At 38.3% G+C, this 26,154-nt stretch overlaps 1 protein-coding gene across 1 annotated transcript in view; it reads left to right on the top strand.

Moving 5' to 3' along the window:
- Positions 1 to 26,154, top strand: part of LAMA2 (laminin subunit alpha 2) — a 376,628-nt gene that overhangs the window by 238,815 nt on the left and 111,659 nt on the right. The window contains exons 20-27 of the mRNA XM_051616318.1: positions 4,169 to 4,275; positions 7,841 to 8,021; positions 11,371 to 11,507; positions 16,567 to 16,803; positions 19,802 to 19,945; positions 22,532 to 22,711; positions 23,487 to 23,675; positions 23,773 to 24,011. Coding sequence (XP_051472278.1) covers positions 4,169 to 4,275; positions 7,841 to 8,021; positions 11,371 to 11,507; positions 16,567 to 16,803; positions 19,802 to 19,945; positions 22,532 to 22,711; positions 23,487 to 23,675; positions 23,773 to 24,011 — 1,414 coding nt within the window. The remainder of the gene's footprint in view (positions 1 to 4,168; positions 4,276 to 7,840; positions 8,022 to 11,370; positions 11,508 to 16,566; positions 16,804 to 19,801; positions 19,946 to 22,531; positions 22,712 to 23,486; positions 23,676 to 23,772; positions 24,012 to 26,154) is intronic.

The following is a 26,154-nucleotide window of genomic DNA, read 5'->3' as shown; positions in this document are numbered from 1 at the left end:
GAGGAAGATACCTGGCGCTGCAGCAAGCTTCCACTTCTCAGCTGAGTCGATACATATTTAAGTGTGAGCCCCAGCTCATATTTCCCCATAAAGACTGCAAGAAATAATCAAGAAAAGATGGCAGATTTGGGAGGAGCAAGAGCTTTTGCTTCTGTAGAAGGCAGTGGCTCTCTCTGAGTCATTGCTGCCACAATTCAGAATGCAATTAGGCAGAACAAGTGCCTTTAACTTAAAAGCATTATTCAAATACCCTTCCACCCCATTCTGAGGAGTGGAATACAACAAGTTTCTGTCCTGAAAGAACAGAGTATTTTATTTCACTGTCACAAGGATTTAATCCTTTTCTTTCATTGGAATAAATTCAGAGCAACACCGTTGAGTATAAAGAAGTTGTATCAGGATAAGGTTATGCAAGTAAAAGAGCTAGGCTATTGTCTTATTGCTGTGTTTGTAGGAACACAGGGACAACTTCTGCAGTATATGTTGCATGCACTGAAGTCTGAGCCACTGGCATCCATTTCCAGGATTTGCTCTGCTAGTGGCTTGCAGTTTGGCAGTGAGAATACTGAGTTCTAGTAGGCCACCTCTGATTGTGTGGGAGCCAGTGGGATGCAGAACATCACCAAGTTTCTCAGCTCAGTAAGAAATGTAAAATCAAAGCTAGCCATGAAGACATTTACCTGTGTAGATGTTTTCTGCACCTACTTTATACAAAGCTGCATAAAATTTGGACAATAACATATATTCTCTGCATGAGTTAACAGTTTGTGATGAATTATGTCATATGTGTTAGGGTGTTAAGTTTGTAATGTGATTTAAAAAGAAGTGTATTTCAAAAGTCAGAGCTTCCAGTAGTTTATCACCATTCCTAAGGCACCGAGAGGACTCTTGCTTTGAACATTTTTACAGTAGTGTCAGCTGCATGGGAAAGAGATAGTATGAGGAGAGTTCAGAAAACATACAATTAAAAAAAAATAATAAATGCATATTTTATGTAGAATTACAAGCTTTGCTTTTGTTGCTAGTATCCCTGACAAGGATGGCACCCTAATATATTCATAGCTTTGTGCTCACAGTTACCTTGTATTGCATTTATCTACTTTCCATCTTTCATGTGGGTTTTCTTTTTTGCATATGGTTTTTTATTTCCTTTGCAGACTTCCATGAAGTTTGCCCTGCAGCTACAATATCAGAGGGACTGTGCCTTTACTTTGTTGTTTTCAATTTCCTTCCTTATTAAAAAGCCAAATCCAAGAGCATTGCAAAGCACGAGTTTTGCTTTCAAATTATTGTTTGAAATGTTTCCTGCTCTTTCTCAGTAGAGTGTTGTTGTCATGTGCATTAACCATTTCAAATGACAGTACAACTTCATATCATTATAGGACCTCTAAATTTCTTGGTGTTTCTGCACAAAATAATAAATTTTAGAACACTGGGCAAATGTCCTAGACTTACTGGATTTGATTCTAGTAGGTTGTTTCTTGGTCTGAAACAGCACAATATACTGAAGCAAATACCTGAAGGTTTTGCTGATGGTAGTTGAGCCAAGTGACAAGAGATAAATTAAAGCAAATGTTAAAGCATGTCTATGTGCATATGCACTACTGTTGGAGGAGAGTAAGTGTGCAGGTTGATTATAAATACACATAAATATTCATACAAATCATAAATGAGAAGGGTCTTGACCAGTGTCATTTTGGGAAAAAGTAAGACAAATTACTCTGACAGGATGTATTGTTTTATAGCAACCATTTGGAGGTTTGAACAACAGTTAATTTTCCCAGTAGAGGTGAGTGAATGGGAAGGCTTTAGGTGACATAAATGCAATTTATCAGATTGAGTAGCAGTTTAGTAGATTAATATCCTTGACTTTGTTTCTTCTATATGTATGTACTGCTAGAACCAAGAAAAACAATCAGCCTTGACTCCCAAATTCTGTTACCCCTCAGCCATCTGTGGCTGTTAAGAATACATGGTATGCTGTCTGTGGTAACACATAATATAAGTAGGACAAACAAATCTGTTTATGAAATCAGTGTAAATTTTCTTTTTTATTCTTGTGTTGTCATATGCCTTATAAGCAAAACAATTTAAGTAAGACAGACTTTGTTTTTTGAGGTCTAAACAATAAGGGTGGTGAAATACTGTTAATTTCCATTAAGAACAGTCATTTTGCGATTTTGGGCTTACGCATCATCTTTCACTTTTGACCATTTTAATTAGAAAGATACTGGAAATGTATCTGTGTGGTGCTCATCACTGTGTACAGTCTGGAGTGTTGGCAGTTTTAAAACAAATACGGTAGGAGGGATGTATGCAGGATGAAAGAGGTAAACTATGGATTCAGTTAGTTTTGAAAAATGAGAGCAAAAGGAAAATAGAATCCATGTTAATTACAGCAGAAATGTTTGAAAATATTTACCTTTTTAAAGTATATGACAAAACAAAAAGAGATCAAAATCTCTGAAGGTGTTACCAGACTGAGGAAAGACCTCAATATATTTTTGTTACTTATTCCAGAATATGAGACGCTTTAGCAAGCATTTGAGAAATAAGGCCAAGAACAGAATGGCAAGCCATAAAGTCACTTATATTTAAAAGAAGCAACTTCTGCAGAATATCTCAAAAGTGGGGAGAAGAAGAGAAAATAATCCTTTCCATTTACAATGTAGCAAGTCCAGTAAAGTAATGATGAAACTCCTCTTGTAATAGTTTAGATATAGAAAAAAGAATAACTGTTTTGTCTCAAATGGCACCTTGTGACATGCAAGTATGTGACCACCATGTGTTCACTGTTGGGACTCATAAGTGTTTCCTAAAATGAAGCTGTCCCACTGAGAAAAAGATCAACACATGCAGTCAGGACACTACAGGAAGGCAAAATGTGGATTGGTGTCCTGGTTTGCAGAGCACATTGATAATCAATATAGATACTTATTTTGTTTTTTACTCTTGGGAAAAATAACACGACATGCAGGAGCCAGCTGATGCTGATGGAATGGGTGACTTCACGGTTATAGTCTGTGTAACACCCAATCAAATACCTCTTCTCTACTGTGAATGCTAAAGGGAATTTTTCCTTATCTCTGCAGGCCAAAAGAATTGTGGTCAAAGAATTTAAAGGAAGATAAAAAGCTTCCCAAAAAATTTTCTTCTCCTAAAACATGAGAATTTAGGAGCTAAGAGAAATGTTATTTTCCTCAAGAAATAGCAGTTCTTTTTCATTGCTGTTTTAAACCCTTACGGGAGCTTTCTGATGAGTTGGGCTCATCAGTTGGGTTACATTTCCTCTGGGAACTGTGATGCTGTTGCTGAGAGAAAGGTACCAGAAAGTCATGGAAGCAGATAATCCTCAGTCTCTGTTTTCAGCTGTGCTCCAAACACTCTGTGAGTCTTTGAAATATGGCATTAATTAAAATATAAAGGCAAAGTTGTTACTGCTTTAAAACCTTGTCTATCATCACATACTCAGTAATGTGCCCTAAACATTCTCTTTTGATCTGAGAGGCACATATAAAACTAATTATTTCTGAAGTCAAGGCAAAATTTCCCAGTCTAATAGTTTGGAGCAAAATTCCACATTAATATGGGTGTTGCTACTACGGGAGTAACACCTTCTTGCTTTGGCCAGTCTCCTTTGTGACCAGTAAAAGTAGAGAGGTGATTGTCCTCCTGTACTCAGCACTGGTGAGGCCATACCTAGAGTATTGTGTCCAGTCTTTACAGCTGCCTGAAAGGTCATTGTAGAGAGGTTGGTGCTGGTCTCTTTTTGCTAATAATTAGCAACAGAACAAGAGGGAATGGCTTCAAGCTGCAACAGGGGAGGTTTAGACTGGACATTAGGAAAATTTTTTTTCACAGACAGTGGTTAGACACTGGAAGAGGCTTCCCAGGGAGGTGGTTGAATCACCATCCCTGGATGTGTTTAAGGGGCGTTTGGATGTGGTGCTGGTAGATATGGTTTAGGGTGTAGGGGAGAACTTTGTAGAGTAGGGATGATGGTTGGACTCAGTGATCCCAAAGGTCTTTTCTAACCTGAATAGTTCTATAATTCTATGATTCTCAAGGTTGCAAAAGCCACACTGTAAACATTTGTTTATTAAAGATAGCTTCAGCATCACATGTGTTTTAGGAAATACATTGACAGCTCTTTCTTCCTCCCCTGCAGCCTGTCACTGTCACATCAATGGCTCCTTCTCTGAGATCTGTGACTCTCGGACAGGCCAGTGTGAGTGTAAAGCCAACGTGGTTGGGCGCCAGTGTGACATCTGCCAGGTGAGTTACAAGAAACCCTGTTTTCTTGTAGTTTTCTTCCTGTTTCTTGTGACTAAATACAGTTTTAGTTTGGATAGTTTCTCTTTCTTGCTCATTTTTCACTTTAAGAATATATGTGTTGTTCTTACATACAGAATAGTAAAATGGCTAGTTTTAAAATGATTTCCAAAGGTTTTCTAGAGCAAAATGCAAAACATGGCATGTAAATGTATTTTAAGCCTTACTGTACATATAAGTATATTTTTAGATGTGGTACATACACCTTACATTCTGAAGTATTGCAGCTCTCTATTAAAAAGAGTTGCACATTTTCTGATAACAACTGATTAAAAAAAAAAAAAAAAAAAGCAGGATGGTACTTTACTTCTGCTCTGAATGTTCTGCTTTTCTGGTTTTTTTCTTAGGACTTCTTGTATTGTCCAAATAATGTATTTCTTTTTGGTGAAAGTGTCTCTTGCATTGATGTTGTTTTGCTATCTCATAAATCACTGCAAAAAACAGTGTTTCATGAACTTTCACAGAGTTTTCCTTAGGCTACTAAGAAATATGTTCTAGCTGGATGCACGTTTTTTGTAGCTCAGCATGAGGATTTGTGTCCTCAGGAACACCTCCACGTATGTGTAATTTAAAGCACATAAGTAATTCTGTAGAAATCACAAGGATCATTTGCACCCTCCATAAACTGCATAATTTCTAAAGAGGTTTACTCACACTCTATTTGCAACAGTATTTTAAAAGTCTGTGTAAAGAAAAATAGTTGGTATAGAAGAAATTTGCACAGGTTGCATAACGTACACAGAAAATAATGTCAAACTTGCTGATACAATATTGGCCATTGTTTAGAATTAATCTCTGTTTACTACTGTCCTTATTCCTGTATTCTTTTATTTGCTGTAGTTTCATTATCTTCACTTTCTAACAGTGTTTACTTCTCCCTCTTAAAAAGCCCAGCTACTTCTGGGCTCCAGAAAAGCTGTTTTGTATACCCTGTGGCTGCAATGCTTTAGGATCCATGTCACCGCAATGTGATATGTCAGGAAGATGTATCTGCAAATCAGGATTCATGGGCAAACGCTGTGAAATCAGCAGACAGGTGCCTAAATTGAAAGAGAATGCACAAAGCAGTCTGCAGATCCGAGTTCCTCCTCGGAGATGGGGCGTCAGCAGTGCCAGTGGGTGCCCACGCGGTGCTTACCGGCCTGCTACTCCGGTAATCATAAACTGTGTGCATTGCATGGGCTGAAATCTCATCTTTGCTTGTGTTTGGAGCTCTGCAGGCTTTTTAAAAAATATTAATTTTAAATACCTGTGCCACAACATATGAAAGTATCAAGAAACTGACAAGCTCAGAAGACAGGCAGCCTTTAAGGGTACTTCCTACGGCTTCTCATAGTGCAAATGACAATAAAGGCCAGAAGACAAATACCAGAATAAGTCCAAAAGCAGCACCATCAGCAGCAGTATGCACCTAATGCATGGGTGATGTACAGACAGCAGTGAAATCAGTGGGATTTTCCTGGCCTTCAGCATGACAAGACTTCCTCTTCTAAAGATTCAGGAAGCAAAAGCTTAAGGAGTTTGATAGAAGGATCAGCCCAGGGGCAAAATGTTAAAATCTAATAATGAAATATCAAACATAGCTAGTGGTAAAAGTTCCCATTAAGTTATCTGAGTTTAACTGTGTGAAGTACCCATTATTTGAATGTAATGCTCAAAATGAAAAAAGTATTAATTGTTTGTCACATACAAAAAAAATTAACTTGTTTCTAAAATGAAATAATTTTGATGCAACTACTTCCAACAAAGCAGTGATTTAGTAATGTTGGCTTTATTCCTTGCAACTCCTCTTTGTCATCCAGGTTCTTCTCTCTTGTTCAGTAAATGTGATTCTTAGATTTTCTGTGTGTAAACAAGCTTTGCTGAGGGCTCAACTTGGGGCTTCATCTTTCGAATTTGCATGACTGATCCAAATGTCTTTCATTGTGCAGAGCTCGTCACAGAATACAACCCAGCATGCTAGTGATCTTTTCTTCCTTCAAGCAGTGTGGAGTGCTGATGTATCAGACTTTTTTCTGGCTTTCACTCTTATAAACAGAATTTATTAGATCCTGTCAAGCTTTCTATCAGGAGCTGAGCTGCATGATGTGCCTTGGTTACTAGGCTGCATTAATCTGCATGTCTGTCCTGAGATTTTTGCATATTCACATTTCTGTGTTTTTCTTCCTGTGGAAAAGGAATATCTAGAGATAGTCTGTACATTTAATTGAACCTTGGAGTTTAATTAAAAGAGTTTGAGTATTTCTTTCTCCCTAATATGTTTTGTCATGCAGAAGTATTTAATTGGCAAAACATTTCAGCACAGAATTTGGAAATTAAAAACAGGATAATTATTTATTATATGTATAATCAAGCATTTTCTTAGGTTCATATGATCCTTCTGGCCAAATTCTGACTGTAGGTGTGGTCCTGTATTCTGATACCTATCAGCATATTCCCTATGAATGTGGAACTCCAATATTAATCTCAGAGAACAGATTTCAGGATTTTCACATTGAAACCTTCTGAAGTCTCTGCAGATTCACCTACACCAGATGTTAGGAATTCCACTGTGGAACCTGAAAAAAAAGGTAGCAAAGTACTCCCATGTTAAGTTATTCCACTTCAAGACTGAGTTCAGAATTTTGAGTTACTCCTAGAGGCCTCTGCTGGATGGTGCAGTGAAATACATGGAGTCTTGGTTAAAAGCTTCATGCAGAACTCTATATTACAGTATATAAATAAGCGTGTTTTCCCTTCTTTACAAGTATACTTTTTGCACTCCACCAATGGAATTAAGGAGCAAACATTACTGTAGATGACAATGTCTGTTTTGGTTCTGTAGGAGATTTATGGTACTCAATGCAAAAAAAGAAAATTAAGAATGAAAATAGAAGAGAAACAAGCTCATTGACTACTTGTATCTTAGTTTTATATAAGCCAAAACAGAGTTTTTATCTTAAAAATAGAAAATTCCCATTATTTGCTTGTAATTTAAACAAATTCATTATGTATGTTCTTCTACAGTTATTCCTAAATATCCTTCAAAAGTTATGCCCTTGATTTGCAGAATACTGTACACAGATACTGTCCCCCGTCAGGGGAGATAAAATCTAGTTGTCCAGAGACTTTCCAGTTCAATAAATCTCCATTCATAGCTAAGAATTTGAATTCATTATCTTAACAAAAAACTCTGCCTGACATAATCTTACAACCCAAACACAGGACATATATATGGAGCTGACATACATTCAATTTCTTGTGGGAATGGTGTATGTAGAAAGTGCATTGCATTGGAGAGCATTCATTATAGAATCAGGTAACATTCTAAAATCTTTATTCTTATTCAGCTGTGTAGGATATTTATTGCCCCATACCCCAGTGTTTTACCGCTACAATCTGTTAAGAGTAGTAGTATTTCAATCAGGAAAACTAAAGAACCACCCTGATCTCCCTACACTCTCAGATTTTCCTCTTTTCTCCTAGTAATCAATCATTCCATCTACTGCTCTTCCTCTCTCTGTGGCAGCCTGGAACATTTGGCTTACAGTCTGCAAGAGGATGTGTTCCCTGCAACTGCAACTCTTTTGGTTCCAAGTCCTTTGACTGTGATGGAGATGGGCAGTGTTATTGCCAGCCTGGAGTAACAGGAAAGAAATGCGACCGCTGTGCTCATGGATTTTACAACTTTGAAGAAGGAGGGTGTACTCGTATGTAAATTTTTTGCAGCCAATTGCAGCTGTATTTATTTTTTTGTTTGTTTGTTTATTACTAAGATTCTAGTTTAACTGGTTTGGATTGCCTAAGAAATTTTCCTGACAGGTAGGTATTTTTGTAGACGGCCCTGTAAATTAGTCAATTGGTAAGGAGGGTGATAGGCAAGAACAAAAGACCCAAGGAATTCCTGCTATTTTAAGGCCAGTTTATGGCTAATCTACCATATTCAGAAAGAATGGGAATGTCCTTTTCTGCAAGAACTTCCTTCAAAAAAATTCCTATTAAGCTCCTGTAGTTTAGTTAAGATAAGAGTGTCATAGAAGGCTGATTCCGGTGCTTGCCAAATCACATAATGTTGAAGGGATCAGTACGAATGAGAGAAAAAAAATCTCCTTTGCTTCTAGTTTTATCCCAAACCTTTTCACTGTCCTTAGATGGCTGATCCTTTTTCATTAAATTTCTGTACAGTAATATTTAGGATGTTGCTTACTTGTATACTTTTTGTGTACAACAAGATCTTCAGATAAAATTATTTACTCCGTCACTTGCACAAACAAATATAAAGTGTTTTTCCAGATGCTGAAACTCTAGCATCAGACATAAATATATCCAACCACTTCTTTATATTTATGTTGGTCCTTTTGGACATTAGGTCAAACACTGAAATGAATACATCCTGTCCTGAAAGCAGTACAGATATTTAAAAGAGCCTAATTGATAGGTCTCTTCACAGGGAAGTATCTGTCTTTGCTAATAGTCTTTTTAAAGTCTCACATAGTAATTTAGGTGTGATCACAGAAGACACAGATAGTTCTCTAGTGTGGCTGACTGCTGAGATGCCAAGAATGGTGACAGCTCCCCAGCATTCTTCATAGCAGAGTGCTGTAAAGCCAAACATATTGCTGCTATTATTCTTCAGGCAGAAGCTGTATGCTTTCCAGAAGCAGAAATCACTGTACCTAGTGTCCTGTTCTTCCTCCTTTCCCATCTAGAGTGTCAGCAGCAAATCTAGCTTTATGCTTTTTTTAACTCAATTTTTTTAATTTTTTTTTTTTCTTTTTTTTAATGGAAGGAGCATCTAGACCTCAAGACCCACATCTGTGCAGCAAAATTCAGTTTCTCCTGTTAAATAAATCTTGAGCCAGGCTGGATTATAGACCATATTTGAAAACGTTACAGTATTGTGTCCCACAGGAAGGAAAGGTTAAGAATATGTTTACTACCTTGAAAAGTTCAAACACACTGTCACCTTGGAAAATGGAAAGATTGGTTCACAGGCTCACTGATGAGAAAGCTTGGCATAAAATGCACATGATATCTGCAGTTCTAAAGCCCCTAGTACATGTACAGAGGGTAAAAAATATAAATATCTTCATTGATGAGTCTCTTGTTCTAACATTTCACAGTCTGAAAGCACATCACTATTGTGAAATACTGCAAAATGTTGTTAATTTCATGCTGTTGGGAAAGGTAAATGAGAGGGCAATTAACAAGATTTCACATTAAAATTTATACTACTCTCTTGGCAAACATGAAATGACAAAATTTAAGGAAAAGTGATTAAATGGAAAGTAATGTAAATCTGAAGAATATTGTAAATACAGAAGTATTTGTGGTCATCAAATATTTTAAGTAACCGTATCAGCTAAAGATGTTCAGAAAATCCAGATTTTTAGAAGCTCCAAAATTAATAAAACAGATAGAGGGGAATTCTGTTTTCAAAACACTGGTTTTTCCCCACTTATTTTTAGTAGGCTTCTTACATATTCCTTTAAATGACAAAAGTTAAAAAAAAAATTAATCACAGAGAAAATCAGAATTTAATAACAGTATATTAAATCATGCTAGGAAGAAAGTGCTCAAAACCGAATTCCATCGTGACAGTAAAGTATCGAATAAAATATTGGACCTCTTTTATCTAGCATTTATTCAAAAAGAATATATTTTTTGTTGTGCAATAAAAATCCATAAAGTAAAAAAAAAAAACAACAAAACAACCCTAAAGCATCATGAGTTAGCATTGACATTCTAGCAGCAATGATACAAAAGAGATTTCTGTTTCACTGTTGCTTGCAACAAATGTATTAGATTTTTTTCCATATTCTTTTAAATAATGATAAAAGTAAAATTGTAAAAAATATTGCTGTATCACTTTCCTCCTCTCCATGCCTTTTGAATCGATTTTGTGTAAGAACTGGGAGCCCACAGATGAGCTGTCACATCCCAAAGCCTTACTTTACCAATGAGGGATGTATTCTGAAACATATTCAAGCCATAGTATGTCGAAAGATTTTATGTAGCATGCAAAACATCTTGTTCTTGGCCTGATGGAGGCAAAACTTACTATACTCTTTGCATCAGTTACCATATTTGAAAGCATTGAGGGGCAGAAATAAAGATTACTTCTTATTTGAACTATAGATCTGAGTTCTATCTTGCACAATGTCTTATTTTCTGGTTTTACTCAGTATTTCCCACAGTAAAGGCAGTGAGCAGAAATACAGCTCTCAGCAATAAACTGTATATAACAGAGCCCTATAAACAAAACCCCCAAGGAACGGACTCAGAGAGATAGTTTGCTTGTGATGCCTTTGCTCTGACCTCAGGGTTAATGTTGACAATGGCTGTGAAAATAAACATGCACCAGTTCTCTTCCTCCAAGCAATTAGGTGTCTCCTACCCTGGAACTACTTATCACTTACATGCCTTGAATCTGCAGCTGCCGCCAATGAGTTGTTCACTTAATAATACTTAAAGAGCAAAGACCACTTCTGGAACCACTTCCAAACCCAAAGTATTGTTGATGCTCCATCAAGGCAGAATACATGTCTTGTGAAAAAAAGGAGCAGAATGGGAAAAAGAAACGGAAACATCTTTTTTTGCCCTTTAAGAAGAGTCTGTTTACAGCAGCAGAAATTTCAGGAGGTTGGCTCAGACTGGTGGAAGAGGTTAAATACACTGCAGGTTCCCTACCTAGAGGGCTCAGAGTCAGTCTTGGTGGCTTCTTGCATGAGACAGCTTGAGCCAAGAAGCCATGCAGCTGTCACATGAGTGCACCATCTAGCAAGCCTCTGCACTTCTGCAGCTGGTGCGTTTATTTTTCCCATTCTGTTTTCACTGCAGTTACTTCGACCTCAATTAATCCATGGTGCACTGCTCCTGGTTTTGGTTTCTCTGTGTTTACCCTACCTTTCCTGCCCCGCTGTGTCCTCACACAGCAAAGAGTTCATTATATGGTAAACGTTTTGGTTATGGATTCTGACCCTGTTAGGGGCTCCTTTCCAGGTGTCACCTAAAGGGGTAACTTTTCCTCTGCTTTATCTTTTTCTGTCTCACATGAAGCCTGTGACTGTTCACGTTTTGGTAACAACTGTGATCCCATCAGTGGCCGCTGTATCTGCCCTCCCAATACTGTTGGAGAGATGTGTGACAAATGTGCACCAAATTACTGGGGCCATGACATTGTCAGTGGCTGCAAGGTGAGTGTACCTCTGTTATCTTTGTGTGTATTGCCTCTTTCTCATTGTAGCTGGAACACAATTTTAGGTTTGTTAACCATGGTTTGTGTCTGCATTGAGTTTTGCTGTCAGACAGTGGTGTAAGTGTTGGCAATCTGTTACTAGAGTACTGCGGATCCTCTGCCTCAGAGAAGCAGCCTGTAACACTGAGCACCCAGTTTATACTGCTGTCATGCTGAGTATTCTGCTTGAGCTTGGTTTCTTTTACTATAAGTGTGTTTAACGTGATGGAGGAGATTACCACAGTATTGTACAATGTGTATAGATATACAGGTAATTGACGGTACCTTTGCAGAACAAATTTACTTTGACCCTAATTGAGATACCCCTGGGAAATTGTACTTGAAGTTTACTTGAGACAACTTGTGCAGAAAAAGAGGAGAAAATAAGCAGAAACCTTAACTGTAAAGTACACTTTCTTCCTTTGTTCTTAAAGGGGACATAAATTTTGTTACTAGCATTTAAATCCTTCTTATTCCAGTTTTTGACACAGTTAAAAAACATTCTGAAGTGAAACGAAAAAGAGAGAAGAAAAAGGAAAAAAACAGTAGTATGTCAAATAGGCCATGAAAGGTGTTTTTAATGTCCTACTCTTGAGTTAAGGGAAGCAGTATTCAGTTAAGATTGAAAACTGGTGATAGTGAATATTTGTGCCAAGTTCAAATGCTTTCTCCTCTCTGCCATTCTCATTGATGATGAGGGATTTATAGCGCTGCTCCAATTACTCCAAAAAACAGTTGTGTCTGAACATGGTCATACCCCATTAACACTCTTCTTAAAAGGCTGTTTGTCATGTAGCTCAGGCTGCAAATTAATTATCAAGAATGATTTCTTTTTTGTATGTATGGAGAGCTCCTCTTGTGAAACCTCTACTGTGCTGCTGTGATACAGACTCTTGGCTTCTGAAATCAGCATAATGAGGTTGAAGACCTCAGTTTGAGCTCAGGAGTATATTCTCTGATTGTCTTTTATGTGAGTGCATTAGTATGGTAGTTCCATGGCACCATCTAAATTAGTAATGATCTATCAGTTCACATCTCTTTCAGTATGTTGCAGCTAATTTCTGCAAAGTGAGATGTGGATCTCCCACCTGCACTCTTTGTGCAAGATTTCCAGGGCTGTCGTAACTCAGGGGGTTAGAGACCATTGCATCGAGCTGCTTGCTCACAAAACAAACATATCATCTGATTGTAATTTAGGTGTTGATATTGCACACCAAGCTTTTTCAGTCTATGGCGAACAATTTGCTTCCTAAGCTTTATGTTAAAATCTATCTTGTAGGATAAGGTTCCTTCTGTCAGAAGATTTTATTTCTTAGGTTAGGTAGTCGTCCTGCAGTCTACTATTTAACCAATAATTAAATAGTTTATCTGGCATTCAGTAAAGACTACATTTGATTTTTTCCTATATATAATAGGAAGGGCTTTGGGTTTTTTGATCACAAGCTGCTATACAAGACACCTGGCCTGCTGGTGGCAGGTGGGATGCACCTGTCCCAGAGGGCCAAAAAGGTTTTGGGGCAGGAGTTAACAGGGCTTATTGACAGGGATTTGAACTGGATATGAAGGGGGGAGGGGAGATAACTGAGCCTGTTAAGGACAAGCCCAAGAGAAACATGCCAGGACTTGAAGGATGGTAGACTAGGGAGGATTCTTACTCTGTTGTTTCATTTGAGAGAAAGGATAGATGTTTAGAAATAAATTCCTCACACAGCTGATACGTGACCCAACAAGGGAGGGTGCCCTCCTGGACTTGCTTCTGGTGAGCAGGGAAGATCATATGGGGGAAGTAAAAGTTGGAGGCCATCTAGGGCACAGTGGTCATGACATGATTGAGTTTTTGATCCTTGGAGAAACAAGGAGAGAGGTTAGTAAAACTGCCACCTTAGACTTACGGAGGACAAACTTTGACCTGCTCAGGAGACTGATTGACCAAGTCCCTTGGGAGGCTGCCTTGAAGGATAAAGGAATCCAGGAAGGCTGGACACACTTCAAGAAAGAAGTTTTAAAGGCACAGGAGCAGGCTGTCCCCATGTGCTGAAAAAACAGTAAGCAGGGTAGGAGACCAGCCTGGCAAAATAGGGACCTTTGGCTACACCTTAGGAACAAAAAGAGAGTCTGTGACCTTTGGAAGAGGGGACAGGTCATTCATGAAGTCTATAAAGATGAAGTGAACATATGCAAGGTGAAAATTAGGAGAGTCAAAGCACAGCTAGAGCTCAAACTAGCTACAGCTGTTAGGGATAATAAAAAAAGTTTCTATAAGTCCATTAACATTAAAAGGAGGATTAGGGAAAATCCCCTTCCTTTATTGGATGCAAAGGGAATCTTAGTAACAAAGGATGAGGAAAAGGTTGAGGTGCTCAACACCTATTTTACCTCAGTCTTTAGCAGTGGAACTAGCTGTTCCATGGATATACAGCCACATGAGCTAGGAGACAGGGAGGAGGTGCAGAATGAGGTCATCACAATTAAAGAGGAAGTGGTCAGAGACCTACTACACAACTTAGGTGCACACAAGTCTATGGGACCGGATGGGTTACATCCAAGGGTGTTGAAAGAGTTGGCAGACGTGATCACCAGGCCACTTTCCATTATTTACCCGAAGTCCTAGCTAACTGGGGAGGTCCCAATGAACTGGAGGGCAGCAAATGTAACACCCATCTATAAGAAAGGCAGAAAGGAGGATCCAGGAAACTATAGACCTGTCAGTCTGACCTCAGTATGGGGGAAGGTCATGGAGCAGATCATCTTGAGTGTTATTAGAAGATATACAGAAGATAACCAGGGGACCAGGCCCAGTCAGCATGGGCAGGTCCTGCCTGATGAACCTGATCTCTTTTTATAACCTGATGACCTGACTACTGGATGAGGGAAAGGCTGTGGATATTGTCTATCTGGACCTCCAAAAAGCATTTGACATGGTTCCCCGTAGAACTCTCATAAAAAAGCTGGCTGCTCATGGCCTGGATGAGCATATGATCTGTTGGAACAAGCACTGGCTGGACAGTTGGGCCCAAAGAGTGGTGGTCAATGGAGTCAAATCCAGCTGGAGCCAGTCACAAGTGGTGTTTCTCAGGGCTCAGTGTTGGGACAGTTTCTGTTTAAGATCTTTATTGATGATTTTGATAAGGACATAGAGTGCATTATCAGTAAGTTTGCAGATGACACCAAGCTAGGCAGGAGTGTTGATCCACATGAGGACAGGGAGGCTCCACAGAGAGACTTGGATAGATTAGGTCGTTGGGATCATGTTAATGGTTTGGGCCAAGTGCTGGGTCCTACACTTGGGCCACAACAAACCCAGGCAACCCTACAGGCTTGGGGAAGTGTGGCTGGAAAGTGTCTGGCAGAAAAGGACCTAGGCTTTCTAATTGACAGGTGGCTGAATATGAGCCAGCAGTGTGCCCAGGTGGCCAAGAAAGCCAGTGGCATCCTGGCTTGTATTAGAAATAGTGTGACCAGCAGAAGAAAAGTGGTGATTGTCCCCCTGTACTCAGCACTGGCAAGGCCACACCTGGAGAATTGTGTCCAGTTTTGGGCACCTCAATTCAAGAGAGATATTGAGGTGCCGGAGTGAGGACAGAGGAGGGCAACAAAGCTGGTGAAGCGCCTAGAGAATAAATCTTATGAAGAACGCTTGAAGGAGCTGGGAATGTTTAGCTTGAGAAAGAGGAGGCTGAGGGGAGACGTCATCAGTCTCTACAGCTACCTGAAAGGTCATTGGAGAGAGGTTGGTGCTGGTCTCTTCTCACAGGTAATTAGTGACAGAATAAGAGGGAATGGCTTCAAGCTGCAACAGGGGAGGTTTAGAGGGGACATTAGGAAAAATTTCTTCAGAGAGAGAGCAGTTAGACACTGGAACAGGCTTCCCGGGGAGGTGGTTGAGTCACCATCTCTCGATGTGTTTAAGGGTAGTTTGGATGTTGTGTTGGTGGATATGGTTTAGGGGAGAACTTTGTAGAGTAGGGATGATGGTTGGACTCAGTGATCCCAAAGGCCTTTTCCAACCTGAATACTTCCATGATTCTATGATAGTCACCTTCTTTATAAATGGTTTTTCAGATCAGAGGAAAGGTGCTGTAAGTATTACAGCGTAGAAACTCAGTCTGTGTTTTTCTTCTCCATTTTTCAACTTTGTCTCCTTAATTTTAACAAGTCTATCCATGTCAGTTACTGTAGTAACCTGTACTACTGGGACTGAGTTTGCTTCTGTAAGCTGAACTTCTCCATCTGAGATTCCAGTCATGCCAGTGATCACAGCAAATGTCCTGTGCTGACTTTGTATACAGTCACAGTAATAACACTGAGGGATTCTTCTATTCTTTGGAAGCCTGCAGCTTTCCCTGCTACTTACTTCCATACTCAATATCTAGACCCCCCTGGCAAATCACCTATTTCTACCTTTACCTTCCTGTGCAAGTCTCATTCTGTGAGCAAGTTTACTTCCCACTACACCACATGACTAAATCTCTACCCCTTACCTTGTAATTACTGTCATCTAAGAGTCTTGCTTGTACAAAGAAGCTAGTTACCTGTCTGATGAGTAATAAACATTGAACTAGATTCCACTGAGACCATTGAGCAATTCCAGTTCTAGTGAGGTGGTCTGAACATGCCCTGCAGAGGATTTATATAGAAAGCACTTCTTAGAGAGCACTTGTTTTTAAATTAATTTTGTCCACAAAGTATTGCACTGTCTTGACCTTTTGGGATTTATTTTATTTTACTGCCTAGCTTATCAGTGATAAGTAATATCTGTTCAAAAAGAAAACAGCGTTGTAAATGTATTTAATGTAATTGCTTGACCTTTGTTGAATAAAGATAAATGCCTAGCATTGTAATTCAGATATATTACCTTCAGAGTGGAAATTCACTGCTGTACTTTATTTACAGATACTTGAAAGAGGTGAGTTGCTTCTTTGTTGGTTGGGCTGTTGTTTGGATGTTTTGTTTTGTTTTGTTTTTTTGTCAGATGCACTACACAATTGCAATTTTCTCCTTGTTTTTCTCCTTTTTAGCCCTGTGACTGCAGCCTCATTGGAGCCCTGAGTTCTCAGTGTGACTTAAATACAGGCTGTTGCTTCTGCCGTCCTGAATTCTCTGGGGATAAATGCACTGAGTGCAGGTTGGGTTACTGGAATTATCCACAATGTGTTGCTTGCCAGTGCTTCCTGGCAGGGACTGATCCACAGAGCTGTGACGCAGAGTTGGGGAAGTGCTCATGCACTGATCATACCGGCCAATGCAGCTGCAAGGTAGGACAGTGCATGTTGTAAGCTGCTCTTACAGCTGCTGAGAAATGTGTGCCAGAATTCATTGGCGTTTATACTTGCCTGTTCCAACAATGTATGCAAAGAAATCTAGCTTGTTTTCAAAGTGCATTTTCTAACTGCTGTGGAACGAGTCAAACATAAAGAACGGCTTAAATGCTTATCATTTGTTTTTTTCACACACTAACACTTGCCACGATGGCATTCTCTTAGACTTTCTTCTCACTTTGTATTTCTTCCTGTTCTTACAGAACTGTTGCCAGTTTAACTTCATTCAATACAATTCTTGTTCAGATATTCAGCAAATTAAAAGCAAACACATCAGTAATAACAGTATGCCACACTACTGGTTCTTTATAGTACATTGACTAGTGGGAAGTCAATATTGATCATTTAATGAGTGGATTTCACTGCAGAAGTAGCTGTTCTTTTGAGTAGACTGCATCCAATTCAGGAATACTAACACAAATACTTTTGACATTGTCACCCACAGTATTCGCATTTGGAGTTGTTCTTGAAAGAACAGCACACTCGGTGATTTGAAAATTGGCTGGATTACTGGGCTTGAAGGGCAACAGTTGGTGGTTTAACATGCAGTTGGTAGCCAGGAGAGTACACCGGAGTTAATACCTTCACTGGTGGCACAGATAACACTCACTATCAACAGATTTGAGAATATTGAGGAGGTAGGGGTTGACATGCTGAAGAGTATAACTACAGTCTACAGGGTCCTTGAAACACTCGATGATTGGTAATATAGAAAGGTCATGAATTGGAATGGAATAACGTGCAGAATCGGTACAGTTTGGGAGGAAAAAGGCTGAGTAGTAATCCTGCTGAAAAGCATACACGGGCTTTGAGGAATGACAAACAGAATATAAGCCAAGCATGTAGTCTCATTGTAAATCAGACAAACTGCCAACTGAGCTGGATGCACTGATCATACAGGCCAGTGCAGCTGCAAGCTAGGACATCATGTAAAGCATGACCAGCAGAGGAGAGTCTTTATTCCCCTCTACCCAGTGCTGGTAAGACTGCGCTTGGAAATGGTGTCCAGTTTCAGGGCCCCATTCAAGACAGTAGTTTAGAAACTGGAGAGGACCCAGAGAAGGACTACAAACAGACATTGAGCAGATAATCTCTAAGGATATACTGAGAGAGCTGGACTCTGTCTGCAAAAAGAGACTAAGAGAAAATGTAATTGCAGTCTACAGCCACTTCAGAGCAGTTGATGGAGTTAAGTCCTTTCTGATAGTAGCAAAAGGTGTGAAGGATAGCAGCTGCAAATGGCAGCTTGGGAATTTTGGGTTGGACATTAGAAATCACTAGAAGGGTTATGCAACACTGAAACAGATTATTCAGAAATGTTGTGAAATCCCCTTTTTTAGTGGTTTTCAGTAATCAGCTAGGAAGAGGTGTCGGTAACCTGATCTAGTACTGGTGATAGTCGTCCTTCAAGGAGGAGGTTTCAAAAGTGACATCTAAAAGTTTCTTCCGTGATTTTGATTCATTCTTTTTCAGGGACTGTATTGACACAAAGAGCTAGCAGAATGGAACAATGAATTTGAATTATTGAATTGCCTGGTAATTCTTTTGTTAATTGGGCACCAGTCACTTCGTTCTGCATTTAAAATATACATTCAATGGAGTAACTGTAAAACAAACTAGATTAGACCTAAAGAGTCATCTAGTTCAGTGCCTTGTTTAAAAGACATTGCTGGGCAGTATTTCCAAGGATGGAGATTTCACAACTTCTTTGTGTAAAATGTTTGTCCACCCTCCCATTTTTCTAGTGTATTTAAACAGAAGACATCATGTTCTATTTCACACATACTGATTCATCTGATGGTGAGAACATGAGAAAACGAAAGTGAATGCATTGATCACATGGACCTTATCAGGAAAACTCAGCTTAATGATCAGTGTTATTTGTTGTGTGTCATTCTCTGAAGTGGAAAAATAGAAGTATCTCAATTCTTTCAGCCTTTCCTGATACATGATGTCCTTCAGCCCCTCTAACCATCTGCGTGCCCCTTTTCTGGAGTAGATTCAGTACATGAATGTCTTTCTTGTAGCTTTTGTGAACGCTAAGTAGAATGAATGGGTATTTATGGCATTTTTAAATAGATATGTTTCTTAGTTGATTCTTTTAAGTAAAATATAATTACTTCTGTGCTTCTCTAAATGAAAATTAATGGTATGTTTACCTGATGAATAATGATAAGAACCTGTAATTGCTATGAAACAAAATGCAAAGCAAGTAAAAATAACAATTTATGACATAAAATGGGCAAATAATATTGAATAAAGTCATCAGCGCTTTTTTTTTCCCTCCATAATTTAAATCTGTGGTTGAAGCAGGGTGGGGGAAGCCAACCAGTGATTTCACATTTGTGGCTTTTTTAAAATGCCTTGGTATAACATTTTATTTGGACTAATTGAAAAATGGAAATAAAAGTATTGACATTGCAACAGTGAAACCTTTCAGCCTTGTTAATAGTATTCAATGATGTGGATAACAATCATAAAGAGAGGAAATTTTTCTATACAATATTTTCATTAAAATAGGTTTCTCACAAGAGCATTTACTACTATACATTAAACATTCTAACTTATCAGAGTTAATGCCTGTGAAACAAAAGGCTTGATTAACCCTGGCAATTTTAGAAGGACATATTTTTCTTATCATTCAGTTATTGAGCATGTCATGCCTAAACTGACATTTGCTTTTTCTGTGCTTACAACTGCCAGTATGAAGCCAGCATCCATTGCTCAGAGCTACTCAGTGGATACAATGCCTCAATTACATTAGTTGTATATGTTTGCATACATGTATGATAAGAAGTTGGAAAGTTCCCTGTACTTATTATTATTTCTTTCTGTACCCTGTTATCATCATTACTGTATGATTTTATTTTTCTTATTACTACCTGAAAATAAAGCTTGCTTTTTATTTTTTCGTAAAATATTTGCTCTCTTCCAGGTTAATGTGGAAGGTATCCACTGTGACAGGTGCAAGTCTGGTGCATTTGGTCTCTCTGCCAGAAACCCACTTGGCTGCAGCAGTTGCTATTGCTTTGGCCTGACTACACAGTGCAGTGAGGCAAGGGGTCTGGTTCGCATGTGGGTGAGTAGGAAACTGCTGAGCCATGTAATGTGATTATGCTGTTTCCTGCTGGCATCTTTTAGTCAGGCTCGGAGAGGTAGCTAGAAAATGGCCAAACATTTAAGCAATCATTTTATTCTCCATACTTCAAAAAGTGGAGAGAGCAGTATGTTCCATTAGACAAGCAAGGTCAAGGCATTAAAAGTAAATAAATAGATAAGAAAACCAGTCATAGGATAGCTGACATCAAGCCAGAGTGAAGTTCTTAAAACCCAGGGAAGGACCAGCTAGATGTGTGGGGAAATAATCTCTGATATATGGTACACAGTTTACCCAGGTGTATTCAAGGGACACGGATGCTTGTTGTCCAATGTAGATTTCCCATGGTTCAATTAATCTGTTTATTTAAATTGTTTGTTGGTGGATTTATTCATTCATTCATTCATTCATTCATTCATTCATTCATTCATTCATTTATTTTTAGAGCCTTATCAAAGCTCTATTTAAATCCAAGAATCGGAGAGTATAATCCGTCAGACCAAACAAAGAGCTCTCAATCTTTTTGTGGAAGAGGTCCTGGAGACCTTTGCTGGACTGACAAATAAGGAAGACTGAATGTCTCCATTTCTCTGTACAAGCGCAACATACACATTGAGACCACTGCTATGTGTTGCTGCTGTGCCAGCTCCTCAGTTACATTCTGGAGGAGCTATTTCTAGCCAAAAATTATTAGTTCAGTCCCCATGTGTGTTCAATCATATCTCTGCTAGAAAGCATGCCAACTATAGAGGGAATATCTGCCTAATGCAGGTCAGCCAAAGCCCCTGACTTGTCACACGCGAGCAACAATTGGATGAGGATACTTAAGGCTGAAATTAAGGTATGATCTCTTACTAGCTCTCAGTTAAAGTAATAGGAAAAGCACCCGTTTTCCCCTTCATTGTTCAATCCAGTAGCACCTCTTGCCCTTCCCAGTGGATGAGGTGATTTAACGTCATCTGACCCAGTTTTTCTCATTATTTCAGTTTTGTCTATCACATGCAGGTAGGCTGGAGATGAAAGGATGTCAAAGGCTGACAAGTTAAAAAATTTAATCAAGTTCCATAGCAGCAACAGTTCTGGAAAACTGTGCTTTGACCTTTGTGGCAGCACAAAGCAGAAACATAGCTTAAATCTCCTGATTACTTGATGAATTTCCTTTCTTATTTATGGTCATATCTAAGAAGTGTATGTCCACATCTTATCTAGTTTTTGTTAATCTGATCTATTTCAGAATTGATTCAGAATTGTAAACTGAGGGAGATTGGGTTCTGCCAGGGGCTAGTGACTATTCCAGATATTCTCAGGTGCTTCAAGTGGCAGTAGACATGTTTAAACAAGTAAATCCTGTCTTACATGACAATAAGACATGGCTGATCTGAAATTCAAATGTGTTGACTGCTTTCTTGATGTCTAAAGTAAGCAGTAAAATATGGTTATGATAGGAACTTTGGAAATCTCACTTATGCCTGGCAATGTTAGGCATGCTTCCATGTCAGTCCATAGAGGTTGCTGAAACTGGAAATACCAGGATGCTTAAAGGACACTACAGGGCTTGGTTGGTTTATAGAATCATAGAATTATTAAGGATGGAAGGGACCTCAAATATCATCAAGTTCCAACCCCCCTGCCATGAGCAGGGAGCCCTACCACTAGACCAGATTACACAAAACCTCATCCAACTTGGCCTTAAAAACCTCCAGGGATGGGACATCAACAACCTCCCTGGGTAGCCCATTTCTCATTACCTGATCCCTATCTCATGAACAATGTATTGATGGGACGACTGTTATAGATATAACTTTCTGCATTTGATTTCTTCGTTTTCCTCACTCTTTGAGAGAAACAACTTTGACACCAGCCCATTGCATTTGGTTGCAGACTTCCGGCTACTCTCATCTGCACAGAATTGCTAAAACTTTTATTACAGTTTTTGGTCAAAATAATGATCTTTATGTAATGCTATTGAGACACAAATATTTCTACATTATTAGTAATATGGCATCAGTTCACTGATGAAAATCTTAATGCACTGAGTGGCATCATTGCATTTTTCATTCAATCTGAATTTAGAGTTACAGAAACCCTGAGCCCTCTCTGCATATTGCCCAGGGATCACTTAGCTTGACTGTTGCATAAAAGTACTGAGGGATCAGGCACTGTGTTCCACAGCCCCAGAGATAAATAACAATTGCTGGTGACATGCATCCTTCTTAAGGTACATTTCTCACAATCCAAACAGAAAATGCCTGGGAGTGAAATAACGCTATGAAAATTACTTCAATAAAATTATTGGGATCCCTTGCTGATGAAACTATTTTAACTGATGCTTGCGCATTCTTTGTTAACATGAGGACAAGGGGCAAAGTCCTTGTCCTCAAGGAGAAAAGTAATTATTATCACTGTTTATACCTGAAGGAGTAGTAAGACTGTTCTGTGACAAATTGCTCATGATGTGAAATGAAATTGCATAGAAATAATTGTTTAAAGAGTTAAAATTTCTAGACTAACACTTCATGGGGAAAAAATAGTTTGTTTTCTTGTTCTTTTTTTCCCTAATATGTATAGGTGACCTTGAAGCCAGAGCAAATGATTCTACCACTGGTGGATGAAAAGCTTCAGCGCAGCACTCTTTCAGGGATTGCATTCCAACCTCCTGAAATAGTAGCAAATATTGAGCAGGTGATGCAGGATCTTCGGTCAGAACCTGTTTACTGGAGACTTCCAGAGCAGTTTGAGGGACGAAAGGTAAACATAAAATTCCACTGAATACTGACATGGATTTATATATATTTTTAAAAAATCTTATATATGTATTTTGTAATGCCTATTTTCCCTTCCAATAAACATGTCATCAGACAGTGGAAAGTACTTCAAATGAAAGTAAATGTCATTCCATTATTAAAAATTGTTTGCTCCATTATCACAGAAATCCATAAGTCTGTAAGATAAACACTATTTTAAAACAGGTATTTACAGACAGTAACATGTAATACTTTTCTACTAGATAGATACTCTCATGAAAATGTTATGTAAAAAAATTAAGTTGCTTAAATCTAACTCTCTCATAACTTTTTGTTTCTCTCCATTTAAAAAAAAAAAAAAAGTGATATTTGTTGCAAGTTGCACAAGAGAAAATTATTTAAATAACCCTCATTTTGGGTACTGCTATGCACCTCTGTGATAATTTATTTTGCACTTTTGATATTTCTATTTGGTGTGAGAAAATTTCAATGTTTCTTTCTCTAAACACAAACTTTGGGGAGCACCAAGGAACATATAAAGGAATAGATAATACTTTGGTTTTAGTGTAGTACAACAACAAATTGCTGATGGGTATTTTTAAGCACAGCTCTTGTCCCCCTATAGTTCCACAAGCATATATTGCTGTTTTCTACCACACGCACATTCATCAGACTGTTCACAGGTGCAGAGTCTATCTAGCTGCTACACGTGCCCCGGATTTATTTTTAGCGAACTAAAAATGAGATTTCTTTCTGTACTTTGCATCTTGCTTTGTTAGCTGACTGCTTATGGAGGGAAACTGAAATATGCAATCTACTTTGAAGCACGAGAAGAGACAGGTTTTACTACTTACTACCCGCAAGTCATCATAAGAGGTGGGCCTCCCACTCATCCAAGAATTCTTGTCCGGCATATGGCTGCCCCTCTGATCGGGCAACTGACAAGGCACGAAATAGAGATGACAGAGGTAATGCTTCCATCTGCTTTTTTTTTTCCCTCAGAATTGAAACACCTAGTTCTTTTTAATGCTGTTAATACTCTGGTTTTGTATTACTGTCTTTCAGCATGAATGGGAATATTATGCTGATGACCAAAGAATCAGAAACGCTGTGCCATGGGAATATTATCATGATGACCCAGGTGTCAACAAGACAGTGTCCCAGGCAGATTTCACGTGGAAGCATTATGGAGATGAGCCAAGACCAAGTAGAGCTGTATCCCGAGAAGAATTCCTGAATGTGTTGTATGATGTTCATTACATTCTTATTAAGGCTACTCATGGCAATATCATGAGGCAGAGCAGGTAACTATTAATGCAGTGGTATGAAATAGTGCAGTAGTCACAGATAACCTGATAAAACTTCCCAGCAGAATTTTTTATTCATAACGTAATCTATAAGCAGTTCCTGAGAAGAACAGAAGGAGTTATCTTTCAGCATAGCAGAGGATGCAGGAGAAGGAAATTTTATACAATAGAAAATTTAAATCACAATAGGAAAATTAAATCCTTTTTTCTCAGTAACCTAGAACAGAAAACACATGTAAGCAAATGCATCCTGAAAGAAAATCAAAGTATTTTTTAGTAAATGTCTGCTTTATGTAAACATATCCCATAATTAAAATAAATATTAATATATGAATTAATTTTCTCCTACAAGTGGGAAAGAAGGGAAAAAAATCAGAGACGAATGAATACTCCTTTCATGAAATTCTACTTAATCCACTATATTAGGGACAGATATTTTCAATATTTTCTATTCAATTTATTCATTAATAAATTAGGCAAATAAAGATAACACTAACTTTGCAGTGGACATAAACAGCAGGATGAGAGGAATAATAGAAAAATCTTCTGCAATCTAAAGGTCAATGATGTGATTTTACACTTTGAAAGGATTGAACAAACAAGAAACAACTGTTTAGTTACCTGTTCTTCAATGGGGCTCTGCTGTTTACAACGTATCACCAGGTGAACATGGTTAGTAATGCTAATATTCTAGCTACATGTATAACCAGATACAGGCTGAAAAGTGCAAAAAATTAATCTTTTATTTCCACCCAACACTAGTAAAGCCTAACCATCTGTTTTTTGAATACTGGAATTAAAGAAAAAAATTATTTAAATGTTCAGAGATTAAAGTGATCACCACAAGTCAGGAAATATGACGTGGGAGAGAAGATGTAAAGAACCAGATTCATTTAGAAGTTAGAAACTGCCTTAAGATACATAAAATGTTATCACAAAGAGAAAGGAGTCAGTTCTCTGTTGCCGTGGTGGGTAAGTCAAAAACGAAATGAGTTTAACTTCACCAAGAAAGATTCACATTAGGCATGAGAAAAAATTCCTGGGGTAAAGAAATCCTGATTACAAATTGATTACAAAAACTGTTCCTGAAAGTTTTTTTTTATGAATTAACAGTATTCATTATATTGTATTCACAGCAAGCAAAATTTATTGGTAAGGACACAGGAATAATTGTAGATAAACTCCAAAGGTCTCCAGAGGTCCATTCTATGATTCTGTCATAAAAGTGAGAGACTAAAATTATTTCTAGATTTCTGGATCACAAATAGTTCTGTTAAGAACATGACCTTTGGAGTTCATGAGAGTGAATAGTAGGGGCAGATAAAATGCAACATTGTGTGACAGAAAACATGTCATTGCTGCTGCTATTTTACAGAAAGCATTCATCCAGTTGCTCTGGCAAGATGCTAAATATTAACAACAGATGTCACAAATTATTTGTATTGGTTTAATTTTTTTTTTGCTTAGTCAGTTTAGGAAATTGTATTACAACCACACAGAATTCCCATGGAAAAAGGTAGGGAAGAAACTCCAGTGTGACATGGAAAATTTGAGAAGCACATCCATGTTTTGAGTCTGTTTCTCCTTTCCCTTCTCTTTATGCACTAGAGATCCTAGTTCAGCTGTGGAAGCAAAAACTGAAAACTCTCTTAACTCAAGCAGCATAAGTTAAAAATGAACCCCAATTTTAATGATTTTGTTCTGATATACATGTGACCATGGTGACTGAGCTAGACCTGCACTGTAATATATCACCATTTTATCAAGGCTACCTAATAATGAGGCATAGAACAGAAGAGAGGAAGACTATTCAGTTCAGGGCAGGTTTGCAAGGTGGCACTTAAAGAACCAAAATGTATTTTCACAGCACTGCATTTCAGAATGTGACATTTTATACGATAGGAAGACTTAGAATTAGCAAAGAGTTCATCTGCTCTTTCTGCTAACTCTCCATCTGAAGTCATAACCTTGCATATCAAACCCGATTTCATTTTGGAAGTGGTTATATTACAACAGACTTCTGCAATCTGTTAGTTACATAGGTACCGTTCATCACATGGCATTTGAGACTTCAAGAAAAAATAAACAGCAGGAATACATTATTATTTTTTTCAAGTTAGCACCTTGAATTATTTCGGAG

The sequence above is a fragment of the Apus apus genome, chromosome 3, assembly GCF_020740795.1.
Source record: "Apus apus isolate bApuApu2 chromosome 3, bApuApu2.pri.cur, whole genome shotgun sequence".
In the NCBI taxonomy this organism is placed as follows: Eukaryota; Metazoa; Chordata; class Aves; order Apodiformes; family Apodidae; genus Apus; species Apus apus.
This window is presented reverse-complemented; position numbering and strand designations above follow the sequence as displayed.